The 13,800-nt window shown below is 52.6% G+C and overlaps 1 protein-coding gene across 6 annotated transcripts in view; it reads left to right on the top strand.

The window, feature by feature from the left end:
• Window positions 1–13,800, top strand: part of CCDC9B (coiled-coil domain containing 9B) — a 47,476-nt gene that overhangs the window by 5,197 nt on the left and 28,479 nt on the right. For 3 of the 6 annotated variants that reach the window (XM_065066409.1, XM_021297747.2, XM_005509841.3), the window contains exons 2-5: window positions 4,203–4,316; window positions 4,944–5,048; window positions 5,795–5,857; window positions 6,252–6,416. In XM_065066409.1, coding sequence (XP_064922481.1) covers window positions 4,203–4,316; window positions 4,944–5,048; window positions 5,795–5,857; window positions 6,252–6,416 — 447 coding nt within the window. The remainder of the gene's footprint in view (window positions 1–4,202; window positions 4,317–4,943; window positions 5,049–5,794; window positions 5,858–6,251; window positions 6,417–13,800) is intronic. The other 3 variants (XM_065066410.1, XM_021297748.2, XM_005509842.3) reach the window with 1 other exon arrangement.

Raw genomic sequence — 13,800 nt, 5'->3', positions numbered from 1 at the left:
TCAGGACAATGTGCCTCCCGGGAGGGTGGGAGACCGGGGCAGATAAGTAACAGAAAGGCGGGGAGTGCTGGATGTTGAATGTCCCGGCAAGGGCTTCGGCTGCAGCTGTCAAGCCAGAGGATATTTCTTAAAAAGAGCGGATGCGTTTGCTTACGCAGAAGAGTGTTCGCTAAGGGCCCCGCTCCCTTCGCCTCTTCCCTCCCCCCCACCTTCTGTCTTTCTCGCTTTTCCAACCCCGCTGCCTCCGAGGTCTCTCGCTGGAGAAGCGGGCGATCCAAGTACGTGGGAAAACACTGCACGCAGAGCCCGTCTGGAGCGGGTGTCCCCCAGCCCCCGAGGAGCTGCGCAGCAAGTGTGTGTGCCACTTAGGCGTGGGGCTATGACAGGATGAGATGTCGTCATTGAACTGAAGCACGAAGCCGCTAGCTTTCCATTTCTCCCTTTGTGACATTTTTATTTGCGATAGAAAGAGGCCTCCCGTTCTGCAGCTTTGTCGCTCTGCCTTGCTATCTAGGAGGCATTGGGCTCGGCTGCTTTCTGATTCAAAGCCATGGCACGTTTGTTCTGCCAAAGCCATTTATAACTCCCGTCGCTGTGACATACGGGCACCTTGGCTCCCCGGAAGAGCTTTACCCCGGGGAGGGCGCGGCGTAGCCACTTTTCATCCTGAGCATCAGCTTCAGCAGAGGCTGGGCTGGCAGATTTGTTCCCAAAGCAGAGGAGAGGGCACGTCCCCCTGCTATCGGCTGGCTGGGAGCGGCGGCTGACGAGCAAACGCTGACTTGGCTGAACCGTACAATGGGTGAGCCCCTGCGAGCCGGTGCGTGGGCTCCCAACGCCGCTCGGTGCTTCTGCGGCTCCGTGGCCCTGGGTTGTGCGGGCAAGCGACCGCCTCTCGTCCGCAGTCCTGCATTACCTGAAACATGTCGCGCAGAGAGGAATACGTTAACGGCCTCATTAATAAAGGGGAGGAGAAGTGCTGAATACCAGTAAAACTTTCCTTCCAGTGACTTGTTTCCAGCTGGAAATGGAAAGGCCCCCCTGCTCCCCACACCAGCTGTGTTGCAGCGCAGACAAAACGCTGACGAATGTGCAGCCTCGTGCGGAGAGGATGAACGACCCGACAGGTCTTTTCCATTTTTTTGCTTTTGAAAACAGAAGCGCACAAATACAACCTCTGCAGGAATTTGTCAATTCTTCCTGGGCCGGCAGCCCTGTCAGTCCTCCTTCAAAGGGACGTGAAGATGAAAGGGGTGTATTTGAGGGCATGCACCACTTTGATCCCACCCTCAAGCCGCCAACACCCCAGCTCTCAGCAAACAGCGAACCTGCCAATTTAGTGCTCACAGAATAGCTTCTGTGCAGGTAAACACCGAATTCAGCTTTAATCAGCCTTGCAAAACGGCCATGAAAGTGTATCCACCCACACATACAGTCTACTCACCTGTTGTGTACCCGGTTGATGGATGGCAATGGAAGAGTGTGTTTCGTTCTCCCGCAGACCTTGACAAAACCCCATTGTCCAGCAGGAGAATGTGCAGAGGCGGTTTCAATGTCCCTGTTGTTCCACCTGAGCACAAACGTGTGCCTGTGTCCCCTCGGCAAGGGCCCGTTAATCGGCACGGGTAAAATACCCCTCGCCAGGTACATGAGTAAAGATGCGCTTTGCAGGATCCCAGCTCTGCATTAGCAAACCAGTTCTCTTGCCTCTCCGCTCGCTGGTTTCTGACATCCAGCACACCTCCTCTGCCACAGTATCATGTTTTCAACCTTTAGTCCCTTTTCTCCGGCCTCTCCCCCATCCGTGGCCCTATTCATTGCAGACCAAGCACAGATCAGCTTGATCAGACCTGAAATATAGTTAGCTTTGAAATATAGTTAGTTTTTTCATGTAAAGCTGTTGAAAGGCAGAGCTGGCATTGCAGGGACGTGCCGTGATTCAGCAGGGGGATCCCTTCCTTTAAGGCCAGCGCTGGCCATGCAGACGGGATGATTTGCAGCCCTGGTTCCCAAGAGGCCCGTGACACTTTTGGAGGAGCAGTGATGCTAACCCCTGGCTGAATTCCCATGTGCTACCTAGGATTATTTTCCGAAGGGCCAGCTGAGCAAACCTGCCCACGTTCTCAGTTGGTGTCCAGGTCCCAGGGAGCTGAGAACCTTCCCGTGTTAAGGAGGTAATTCCCGCAGCTCATCTAAAATCCTGTGCTTTAAAACGAGCAGGGTATTGTCACCCTGGCAAAATGCTACATGGTCCAGGGCACGGTCCCCTGGGGCCCGGCACAGCCCCGCAGAGGCGAGGGCAGCAGCAGCGCAGCGGAGATTCGCTCCTGTAAACACGGGGAAGCCAACAGCTGTCTTGAGGGTCCCGGTGTTCTTATGAGGAATTTGACAGGACGCCAACGGGGACAGGCAAACCCCGCGCCCTGCCCGTGCATCGCGAGCAGCAACGCTTCACTCTTTGGGTGTATTTCAATCAATTTTATTTGCTGATTAACCATCTATTAACAACTGGTTCTGGTTTTAAAGAACAATGAAAGCAACAAACACACCCTTTGGAAGAACACCCCTTCTTCCCTCCCGGCACCACTCCTCCGGTTTTTAATTCTCCATCCCTTTGGGGAGGGCAGCGCTGGCAATGGGGGCTCACACCTGGTGGCTCTTCAAGGGTCCCCGTGCAGGTTGGCCGCCCTCCACATCTCCAGCAGGGCCCTTTTCCTCATGCCCTCCTCCTCTGCTCTCCTTCCCCTTTCCCCTCCATGGGTTTCCACAGCGCCGCCATGGCCTTGCCTGGGGGCTGCACAGGCATCTCCCACCTCTGACAGCTTGGGGGCCCACAGCCCCTCCTGATTGGCTCAGAGGCCCCACAGACTCCTCTGATGGGCTGAGTTTGGGTGGGAGGCCCATGCTGGAACGGGCTGGAAGCGGCCGGGTGCGTTCAGCGTGTCCTCCCTGCCGGGCGCTCGGCCCGTCCCTGGCAGCGCAGCGCCCCGGGTTGTGCCCGGTGTGCCCATGCCGCTGGGCTGCACTGAGGAGCAGGCACGGAGCAGCCAGCAGGTCAGCACCGGGCAGGGCTGGGCTGGAGGCGGGCGCAGGTTCCCCTGCTGAGGCCCCAGCAGCAGGGGCTGGTGTCGGCCCAGAGAGCACAGCAGCTCCAGGGCCAAGATGTCACTTGGCGGTGTGAGGTTAACGGTTGGACTTGATGATCTCAAAGGTCTTTTCCCACCAGAAGGATTCTGTGGGACCAGGATATGCCGTCCAACGTGCCTTTCAGCCGCGCGCTGGCAGTTTTTGCTTCACAGGTTCGCAGCCCTGAGTCACCCACAGGAGCCACATCCAGCTGTAGCGAGATGGGCGATGGTTTTGTTAGGTTTGCTTCTCGATTCTCCAAACGTGCCGGCGCTGTGGGCAGTGCACGGCGTGCCCCGCAGCTGGGTTCGCGCAGTGCTGCCGGCAGGTTACTGCGCGGGGCCGAGCGGCGCAGGCGCAGCTGGGGGACCCTGCGGGTGTTGGAGCTGCCGTGTCAGCAGAACAGATCCCCCGGCACACAGAGCCTGCTCGGAGGTTTGCGGTTCGTTTCCTCCCCTCCCCAGGCTCGCTTTGTCCTGTCCAGCTTTCTGTGTGAGTGGAGAGGGACTGTGAGACCCTGCAGCATGCGGGTGCCATGCCGATGAGGACAGCACAGAAATGCTGTTTCAAAATCAACCTGTAGAGCCTTGGAGATCTCAGCCTTGCCACCTTGCTCCTCATGCAAACACCAGGCAGAGTCTAGACGATATGGATCAGCTCACTGCAGTGAGTTAATATTCATCAGCATTAATTTTTGCCAGATGCTGCTGTCACTAGAATTTTAAAAATCCGATTTGTTATCACCTGTGGTAACCAAGGTGCTCTCTGAACGCGATGGAAGGGAACTGATGTGCCTGAGAACACCTGAACGAACAGCAGGCAGAGGTGGCGTTGCTGCGTGGAGCTAAGCAGTGTGTTAACTCTGAAGCCTACCGACAGCCACCAAAATAGGACATCAGCTTTTCGCTGTCAGAAAAAAAGTCAATTTACAAGATGCAGTGTTCTTTTTAATGGAGGACCAAGGGGAGAAATGGTGGGGAAACATTCTTCCACTTCCCACCCTGCCCAAACAGAAGGAGCAGGTTTTGTCTTGTTGGTGTGATAACTGAGAAGATCTTTGCTCCTTCTGTTTTCAGGATGCTGCTGTGGATGATGCAATGTTAAGGAAGAAAGAGCTGAAAGATGTTGAACTCGACAAGAAAATCTTGGCTTTGCGGAAAAAGAATGAAGCGCTCATCCGAAGATACCAAGTAAGTCTGCAGGTTCTGACTTTGCCCAGCTCCGTTTTGGAGTCCTCAGCTGGCAGTGTAGAGCAAACAGTCAGCAGTGTTGGAGTGACCTTGTGTAGATAACAGTTTTACATCGGGGAGCGTTCGGAGCAGGTGGGCACAGCTCTGCCTTTAGCTACGGCTCCTGAGTCGTGTTGGAAAGCAGGCTCGCTGACACCTGCCTTTCTGCTGCAGCATCTCCTCTCACCCTCCCATCGTTCTCTATCTGCATCACACCCTTCCCCCCCCTCACCTCGTATTCCTCGTGGAATCCTCGTGATCCTCTTGGCTCCGTAGGAGGTCACATCCTCAAGGCACCTGGTGGGTTAATCCCCTGCTGGGGCAGTGGCGTGGCTGGAAGCTCTTCCCCGCCAGTCCCAGTGGAGCACTGAGGTGTCCAAAAGAGTCTCCATGAAAAAGGGGGAGATGAAGGCAACTCAAGGCTCTAGCAGCCTGCTGGTTCCTGCAGCCTTACCCTCTGAATTTGGAGGAAGTGCTCCAGCTACAACCCCTGTTTTCTTGATCCTGCCTTCCCAAGAGAGCACACCCAGTAGCCTGCAGGAGATAAGCTGCAGACTGGCTGATTATAAGGATATCTATGTTTTCCAGGAAATAGAAGAGGACAAGAAGCGAGCTGAGCAGGAGGGAATGGCGGTTACCTCCAGGAGACCCAAGCAGGATGGACTCACTATTACTATCACTAAGGCTCACAATGTAAGTGCTGCCTCTCTTTCACCACAGGACAGCTCTCACTCCACTCCTGCCTAGCAAAGTGACGTTTCTGGGAGAGAGAGCCTCCGCAGCAAAGCTCTGTCAGGCATGGGATAGAGCTCCTCAGCCCTTGCAGAAGGATGTGAAAATTCTGCAGACGTGCGCTCAAAGTGATTTTAGCTGGTGCACATCAATTTCCAGCCATGCCCAGGCACCTGTACCCGAGCATGCAGAATTCACAGGCAGATGAATGAATGTGTGAACAGTCACACTTGGTCCTGGATGGGTCCCAGGTGTCAACATTGCTGCAAATACGTAGGCAGTGTGTGTCAGGTGTATGCGTGTCGTTGGAGGCATCGGGAATGCCTCTGAGGGTGCCTGCAGGCTGGGCAAAGTCCTGGTCTGCGGAGGCTTTGTGAGTGAGCAAAGCAAGCAGCCCTTGGTTGTTTTGGGGCTTCCAAAAACTGGGACAAAGGCTTCAGGTCCCAGATTTCCTTCCTAACTGGGCCAAATCTGTTTCTGACAAGCCCTGTCCACCCCTCTTGGCAGTGTGGGGCTTGGCAAACCTCTGGCTGGTCTTGCTTTAACCCCGGGGGAAGCGTTCTGGCAGAGCGAGTGTGGAGCCCGCTGAGCTGCACTCCCTCCTGGGGTGTCGGAGCCAGGCTAGCGCTTTGCTCACTTCTCAGCCGTGCCCCAGCCCTTGCTTTTCTCCGGAGGTGCGTTGTTGCACACGTTTTTCTCTCATACAGGACCTCAAAGATGCAATAACCCAGACTGAACACTATGGACAAGATAGCCCAGGCCTCTCGATGGTGAGCACCCCCCTCAGGAGCCACCCACTTGGCTTCCAAGGCCATCTCCATCAGGACTTAGGCTTTCCCGATCTAACTCAGAGTGCTGCAGAGAGAGAGGAGGATGACATTTGTTTCCTATAACTCTGGCATTTTAATCTGAAATGTCAGATTTGTAAGTGCAAAGGATTTTCCAGACCCGCTGTAATTGTGGGTTTGGCTGCTGAGCAGACAACGAGCCCCTTGTTCCCCAGGAATGTCACGGCCCTGTGCCAGGCACAGAAAGCTTCCTCGGGCAAGGCCTGCCTGCTCTGTCGCTGGCCTTCCTGCTCGCGTGCAGGTGTGTTTGGGGAAGGGAATCGCCTTGGTGAGCCCAGGGGCCCGCTGTTGCTGATGGAAGTCGTTCGTTTTCCAGGACAAAAGGATTGTGAGCGAGAAGCGGGTGAGCCCCTGTCCTACGAGCCCTGGGTTTGGCATTGGCAGTGAGGAGGAGGAGGAGGAGGAGGAAGCCGATCATATGTTCACATTCAGGATGGGGAAGAGGATGCAGCTGGCTGTTACCATGGACAACAAAGCCAAGGTGAGCAGGGAAAAAGATTCCTCTTACACTGCAGCCTCTTGACTTCCAAAACAGCTTCTGTTCTGCCCCTCACTTGAGCTGCCTGCTCAGCATGTCCCCCAGTCTCTCATCTGAAGGGAATAGTTCCCTTCCTGCTCCTTTCCTCTCATTTCTCAACCGCTCAGCACAACCTCAGTTTCCTATTGAGTTGCCACACACTTTCCTCCCCATGTGTGACTCCCAGGACTCAGCCTCCCAGCAGCTCCACGGAGCCGTGCGTAGCCAGGTCCGTTCCAGAGAGGTCAGTCACCTCACTGCCCTCCTGGGCCACCAGCGGGTTGGTTAAACTGTGTCATATGCCTGGAAGGGGATGGGGATAAGCAGGAGCTCAGACCGATTTAGCTGTTATTCCCCAGCCATTCCCAAGTGAAGTTTGGTGGTAAAACCAGCCTATTCCTCCCTGTTGCTGTGTTCCCAAAAGTCCTAAATGCAGAAGAAGAAAACAGAGTGACATGAGTGTCTGTTGCAGCTGCCAATGCGATGGGCAGAAAATGTGACCCAGTATTTGCAGACTTAATTAAAAACTGTGTGAAAAGGCAAAAGTAATTGAAAATACTACTTCATTTTTTAAATCCCAAAGCATCCTCCCCTGGGTGCTACCCCGTCCCTCGCACAGTCTGCGCATCTAGATATAATGATCCTAATGGCAGCTTCGGCATGTCGGGGCTTATTTGCCAAGAAGGGTTTGATAAAGCTTTGGCAGTTAGTATTGGCAGCGTGTCCAATGAAGTACGTGCCTGCATGAGCTTCATGTTTTCATTTTGCTCACTTGGAGTTTATCTCAGGAAGCTGATCTTGTTCTCACTGGAGTCAGTGAGTTTGACCATGAGATAAATAGGAAGAAGGATCAGAAGTGCCACCTTCTTTGGGAAACTGTAGTATCTGCGTGCACAGCTGCAGCGGTGTGGGAGCTCGGGGGAGCTCTCCCAGTCCCTGGAGGGAGCTCGTTGCCTCACATGGTATTTCTTGCTGTTGATTGTGGTCCAAAAGAATACAAGAGGCAATCTTATCTATTTATTGACTGAGAAAGCATCAGTGAGGCAGAGGGAGACACAGCACGAGGTGAGCACAGCCCCTTTGTGCTGCCTGCGCTGATGGGGAGCAGACAGAAAGCCTTGGCTGGCCCCTGCCTTGCTGAAATGGGACAGACGAGGTCGGCTCCTGTCCCCGTCACGGCGGCGCTGGGAAAAGGAAACGGTGGCAGCAAATGGTGCTCCCCTGGGTCCACTTTTAGGCGCAGGAACGTGCCTGGCCTGCAAAATGAGAGCGGGCTTTTCGGAACTGAGGTCCGAGCCAAAGACATTCCCCAGGGTGATGGAGCGAAACCCCACCCTTCCTGCTGCCCCGTGCGCTGGGCGGGAGTGCTGAGGACCTGGGCTGTAAACAGGAGGCACAGAGCCGTTTCTTCTTCTGAGGCATCTTGGAAATGTTTTTGTGATTTTGAGCCTCAAATGCCTGTTCATGTCTGTTTCTTCGTGACCTAGTTACCCTTTCTTTCCATGAAGAAATAGGCCACAATCACTGTGCCATTATAAAATCATTATATGTTACCTTGAAGGAACTGAATCATTTAGGAAATAATGCACCTTTCAGAATGATTTTTCAGGAGAAAGGGACCGAGGGATCACGTTTCCTTTGTTCCAGACGGATTGCCGATAGTGCGAACATCCCCTTCAAGTGAAATCTCACTCCAGCCCAACCAAACCTCCTCTTGATGTAAGGGGGAAAATCTCGTTTTTCTTAGAATCAAGGGTCCATGGAAATCCAACGACCCTCATTGCTGACTGAACGGTATCAGTGAGGTACTTGAGAGGCTCCGCCAAGGTTTCTCACGGCTACGTAGCTCTGCATGGGGGGTTTGTATTTGAGGCAATTACACTGGCAGAGTGAGCAGCTCTCGCAGAAGGCTGCGTCCCCTGGAGCCGTTTCCATCATCTGTAGCTCAGAATTCAAGTCCTAGATGGGGATTTGTGTTAGCGCAAAGCACTGGCAGCTAAAGCACGTTGCTGCCTTCTACTCTGTGCCAGGGGTTTTCAGCGTTGCCAATTAACAGACCTCTGAGATGTTTCTGCTCAAAACACAGACCTCTGTGGACGCTCCCCATAAGTTACCCAGTTGTATGGTATATATCAATTTGCTTGCATTAAGCACCTTTCACAGGCCTTGGCAGCCCCACAAGGTCTCCTGAGTGTTGGTGTAAAGCACAACCCAGCAGCCTGACCTGGTGACAGAGGAAAATTGATTTATTGGTGAATGTTCCAGTGGCACCAATCCAGAACCTTCCCTTAGTTACTTTAAATATAGCTCTCAAAATGAATGAGCAGGAAGAGATGGGACTGTAATGGGTGAAAGGGAAAATTTATTAGGATTTTGGATAAAATTCTATTTGATATCACATGAAGTACGAGCTTAGTTGTTGCTGCTGCCCTGTTAAGGCATCCTCTGGGCTGCTGAGGATTAAAAGAGGGTCGATAACTTGCTTCAGTGTCCCAGTAAGCGAGGTGTCACCTGGCGTCCCTGGACAGACTTGCTCGGTGATGTTGGGGGGACTAAATGGGCCATCGCTGTCCTTCCTGTGAGTGTTGCAAGGTTCAAGCAAGGTTCCTATGACAGGTTCAAGCAACGGAGTTCCTGGGCTGTGCAGAAAACCATTCACATTCAATCCTAAATATCACATATCATTGTAAAGCAAGAAGCGTCGAAGGCAAGGCAGCTGGGGTGTAGCATAAGCTGGACAGAAGTCCAGTGTTTTCTGTTGTTCCCCGTGTTCTTTTCCCGATGCTTGTCAGATGGGCATTTTTAACCCTGCGGTTGCAATCTGGGGCATGCCTCACACCTGACATGGTGCTTCTCAGTTTACAGTTTCTCAGCGAAACGCTACCAGGGCAGCGGTGTAGTGTTGTCGGACGGCAGTGGAACAGCTACTGCCAGAGTCTCAGTGTCCTGCAGGCAGCGGGTGAGCCAGGACGGGCCCCGTGGAGGGCTGGAGGCGGCTCTGCCAGGCACTGCCGGCCATCCGGGCCCCGCGCACTGTTCCCCTTGGCTCTGTGTGGGCATTGCCTCATGTGACATCCCTGGCTCTGGGAGCTAACCCACTGAGGGCCAGGGCTGCCCAATGTGGAACAAGCCAGCTAGGGAATCACTGATGTTCTTCAAACAATAAGCAAGAGAAGGAAGGCACATGTCGGCACACTAAGCAGAATGTTTCTTCAGGCAATGCGTCTTAGCCAGAAGCAATATGGGGAGCGAGGGAGGGAAGGAAGGAGGAACGGTATTCAGTAGTAAAGCTGGTGGTCTCCCAGCTGGTATGTGCCACCGCTCTGCTAAATGGATATTTCCTCTCGGCCTCTCAGTGTTCCTTGCCATCTGCTGGATAAACTGCAGAGTTTAATGGCTTTGCCAATGCACCAGCCTTCCTGCTGTGACTTCTGACATCCAGTGGCCCAGGGAAGGTGCCACCTCCCTGTAAATGAGCAGCGCACTTGGAGGCTTCCGTCTTGATCACGGTATTTGGATACAAGTCCTCTGCAGTGGTTTTCAGGTAGCGGCTTTGCTGTTGCTTGCTCTCAGGGCCCATGTTCCTCCTCAGGAAGGACTTTTTCAGATAGCAAGAGATGAATCCAAACATGCCCACCAAGTGCTGGTATCCCTGGCAGGAGTTATTTGTGACCACGTTGTTTGTCTAAAGGACAGGCCACCACCACCTAAACAGTGAAGGGCTCTAGGGAACAGCTGTTGACTTAAGTTAGAATTAATGTTTGATGTACAAGTTACGGATTAATAGCTTGCTATTACTTTGCTAAGCCATCACTGGGCTTACTTTTTAAATAAAAATTATATTAGCTAGAATGCCAAACAGCTCGTGCCGGTCCTGTGCCTGGGGCAGAGCAAGCCCAGCTCTGCAGCTCATGAGCTGACCTCAGCAGTACCACCGGGGATTGCCGTACACTCTGCTGGGGGCTTAGAGGAGGGAAGATGTATGGCCTTGAATGTCACAGAAAACTCAGGGTTACCCCTGGAGGAAAGGTATTTCCTGGGAATAACAACCATTGAAGAACAAAGTGACGTGCAGCTTCAGCACCAAAGTATCTACCAGGCTCAAACAATTCAGTGGTTGCAAAGCCACATCGTATTTTCAGCCTCTGAATCATGCTACAAATAGAGCCAAGAGCCAGGAGCAGGCAGTTAAGAGCCTCCAGTGCAAGGCGCAGTGTGCCTGGCTGCTCGCAGGGGCTGCCAGCAGATCTCAGCCCTCCCCCAGCTGTGTTACAGTCACGCAGGACTGGGCCCTGGGCAGGAGAGTCTCACTGGGCTCGGTCCGGTGGCGCCCAAGGGCTTTGCTCTTACGGCACGAGGACCCTGTCCGTTGTGGGGCCTGTTTGCGTGTGGAGGGAGCAGCAGTCCCCGGGGCTGCAGAGTTCCTCGGCGCAGCAGGCGCCTCCTCGGCTGGGGAGTTGCTGCCAGGGAGGCAGATGCTGGGGAAAAGAGGTTCTTTCATAGAAAACGGCTTTACAGATGGCTTTGGGCAATCGCCCAGATTGCTTTACAGAGCCGTCCTCCCAAAAAGATGTGAGCGAGGAACAGGTTCTCAGAAGAGGAGAGGCTGGTGTGGGGAGAGAAAGAAGAGACGTGCAGTCTTGTATGCACCAGTTCCCAAACAAGGGGGCTGGATTTGTCCCCGTTGGGACTCCACTGACGTTTCTGGGGCTGAGTCACAGACCCGTGATGTGTAGGGGGCCTCAAAAAACTGCTGAGCACTTTCCTTCCATGTCTCCAGGCCTAAGAGTTTAGTTTTCCTTACAGAGGGGAACTGTGAAGCACACACAATGATGCTCATCACTTCATCCTTTCTAGCTGTGGGAGAAAGTTGGCCTGTTAGTGCCAGTACACAGGAACTCGCTGAAATGACCATGTTAACACTGTATTTCGGAGCTGCTAGATCATGTCAGCCTAACTGCCAATATGAATGAGACCGGAGGATACTCCTGTGGCCACGGGCATTGCCCCGTGCACCCAGAGGAGATGGCAGGAGAGATTTGCAGCTTGAAATTATCCAGGCATCTCTGCGGTCTGAAATACAAGACCAAGACAGTCTATTCAAAAGGTTAATTTTTCTTCCACTCACATCCATTAATATTGATTTGCACTGACATAAAGAAAAACCACACTGGTTTCTTCGACTGCAGGCAAGAATCCTATGCGGAGCATTCTAATTCCAGTCTCCAGTTTCAGTGCAATCTAGGAATAAAATACATGCATCACAGAACATAAACAGGATTTGGGATATTATTTTCATTTTAAAACATCCTGTGTTTGTATTGGCTCATAGTTCTGGCAATGGACGCTTGTTACCTTTGGCCATGATGCGATTCAGTCATTTGGAAGCAGGTGCCACTTCAAAGCCCGGAGCTCGGTGCCTGTGAGCTGCGTGGCTGCCTGATCCCGAAACCTGATCTGTGTTACCTGGTTCTGCTTGTGTAAAAGCCAGAGCTGCAGAACACAGGCAAAATTACTGAATTCATACCTGCACATTAAATTCGTTCCTTGCATACATCTGCACGTGCATATACACACATACGCACGTGTAAATCCTAAATGAGTGTTACTCAGAGTTGAAGCAGGCAACAGAGTTGGACACAGTAATAGAATCATTAGATAGCTGAGATGGGATGGGACCTCTGGAGGTCATCTCGTCGGATCCTCTGCCAGAAAGCGATCTCCACAGTTATCTCAGGTTGCTCAGGGCTGAGTTCCATCCAGTTCTGAGGGAGATTTCACAGCCCCTTTGGGCACCTCTTTTCAAGTGTCTGACTGCCACCGTCGTGGCTTTTTTCCCTTGTTTCCGGTTGTACTTTGCCGTGTGGCAGGCTGTCTGTCGCCTCTCTCCTCTTCGCTGTGTACCTCTGAGAGGAATCACGCTCCGTTCTCTTCACGGGAGATCCTGCAGGATCCTGCCTCCAGTGCCCTCAGCAGGTCAACACCTGCTCTCCTGAAGCCCCTGTTCTCCAGTCTTGCGCTTGTCTTCCTTACTCTTCTGAGGCTCTTAAAATCTTCCTCCGTTTCTGACTTGATTTTCGTGGCCAGGCAGTCACTGAGCTGCAGCAATGCAATTACTTGAAACACTGAGACTGCACTGGGGTGTGTAATTAAGGACCGTACAGCATGCCCTGTTCCTGGGGGCGTAGTAAAGCTAGGATTTCAGAGCAGTTTAGATTCTGGTTCAAACTTTCTGGCTCTGCCTGGTCTCTGATAAAATCATACCCTTCTTAAGACAGATACATGGACTAAAGCCTCTAAAACAGCTTACAGAGTACGGGGACTTTTCCAGGACATGTATTCTGGCTGCAGGTAAAAGTCCAGCTAAGTGTCTGGCTGGGGTAGATGCCAGGGCAGTCGCAGTCCGTATTTAAATGATTGCCTTTTCTCTGGACTGTCACATCTTACTCTCTCAGTAAAAGAGATCTTGACCTCTCTGGGGGTGGCTCACAGACCTTGGTCCTCAGCAGCAGTCGAGTAGGAGGCTGTGTTGACACAAACGCAGAGAACAACACGTTCCAGAATGGCACTGAGCAGATTGGCAGCACATCCTTACTTTGAATGCAGCATGTGGCTTTGCTGATTTCAAGGAAAGCAGAAATAGCAGGAGTCCAACTGAGGGCAGCAAAACTTGTTAGGGGCTACAGCTGAGAACTAAAACCAGAGCTGTACATACTCAAGGGAATGTACAAATGTTCCCACCATGTCCAGGGAGCCGCTCCTCACACACATCAGGCAACTCCAGAACTGTCTCTGCCGAGACTGCAGAATTAGACAGATGTGACAGACGGATAAACAGGAGACTGAAGGTCTGATGCTGGAACTGCTCCAGTACCTCCCAACACAGTTACCGTGTGTTACGAGGCTGGATGACCGGCCAGGCACTATGGACGGGCCTGCTGCCGGAGGCTGGCAGAGCCACGCGAGGACGAGGCTAACGCAGGACACCTCGCTCTCACGTGTCATGGCAAATTCACTGATGCTTGCGAGACTTTCACACAAATCTGAGGTCAGTGTGTGCTGTTTGTTTTTGAAACCAAGATCGTAGCAACCAAGAGTTCCCGAGTGTCACTGGACTTCACTTGGAGATTTCGAGCTCCTTTGGAATCAAGATGCCACTATGTGTGGAAGTCCAAGGAGAAAACCAGAGGGAAATCCACCATCCTGTAGAGAGGGAACCTTCTGCGGTTTGTTCATTCCTGGTAAAGTCAAGCAGAGGAATCACACAGATGAAGAGAAAAGAAAAAGATCAGAGATGAAGATGGAGATGACTTATTAAGTCTGTCATTTCCCTGTAAGGCAAAAATAA

This window comes from Columba livia, chromosome 5, assembly GCF_036013475.1.
Source record: "Columba livia isolate bColLiv1 breed racing homer chromosome 5, bColLiv1.pat.W.v2, whole genome shotgun sequence".
Classification (NCBI taxonomy): domain Eukaryota; kingdom Metazoa; phylum Chordata; class Aves; order Columbiformes; family Columbidae; genus Columba; species Columba livia.
The sequence above is the reverse complement of the archived record's forward strand: the minus strand, read 5'-3'. Positions and strand labels throughout refer to the sequence as shown.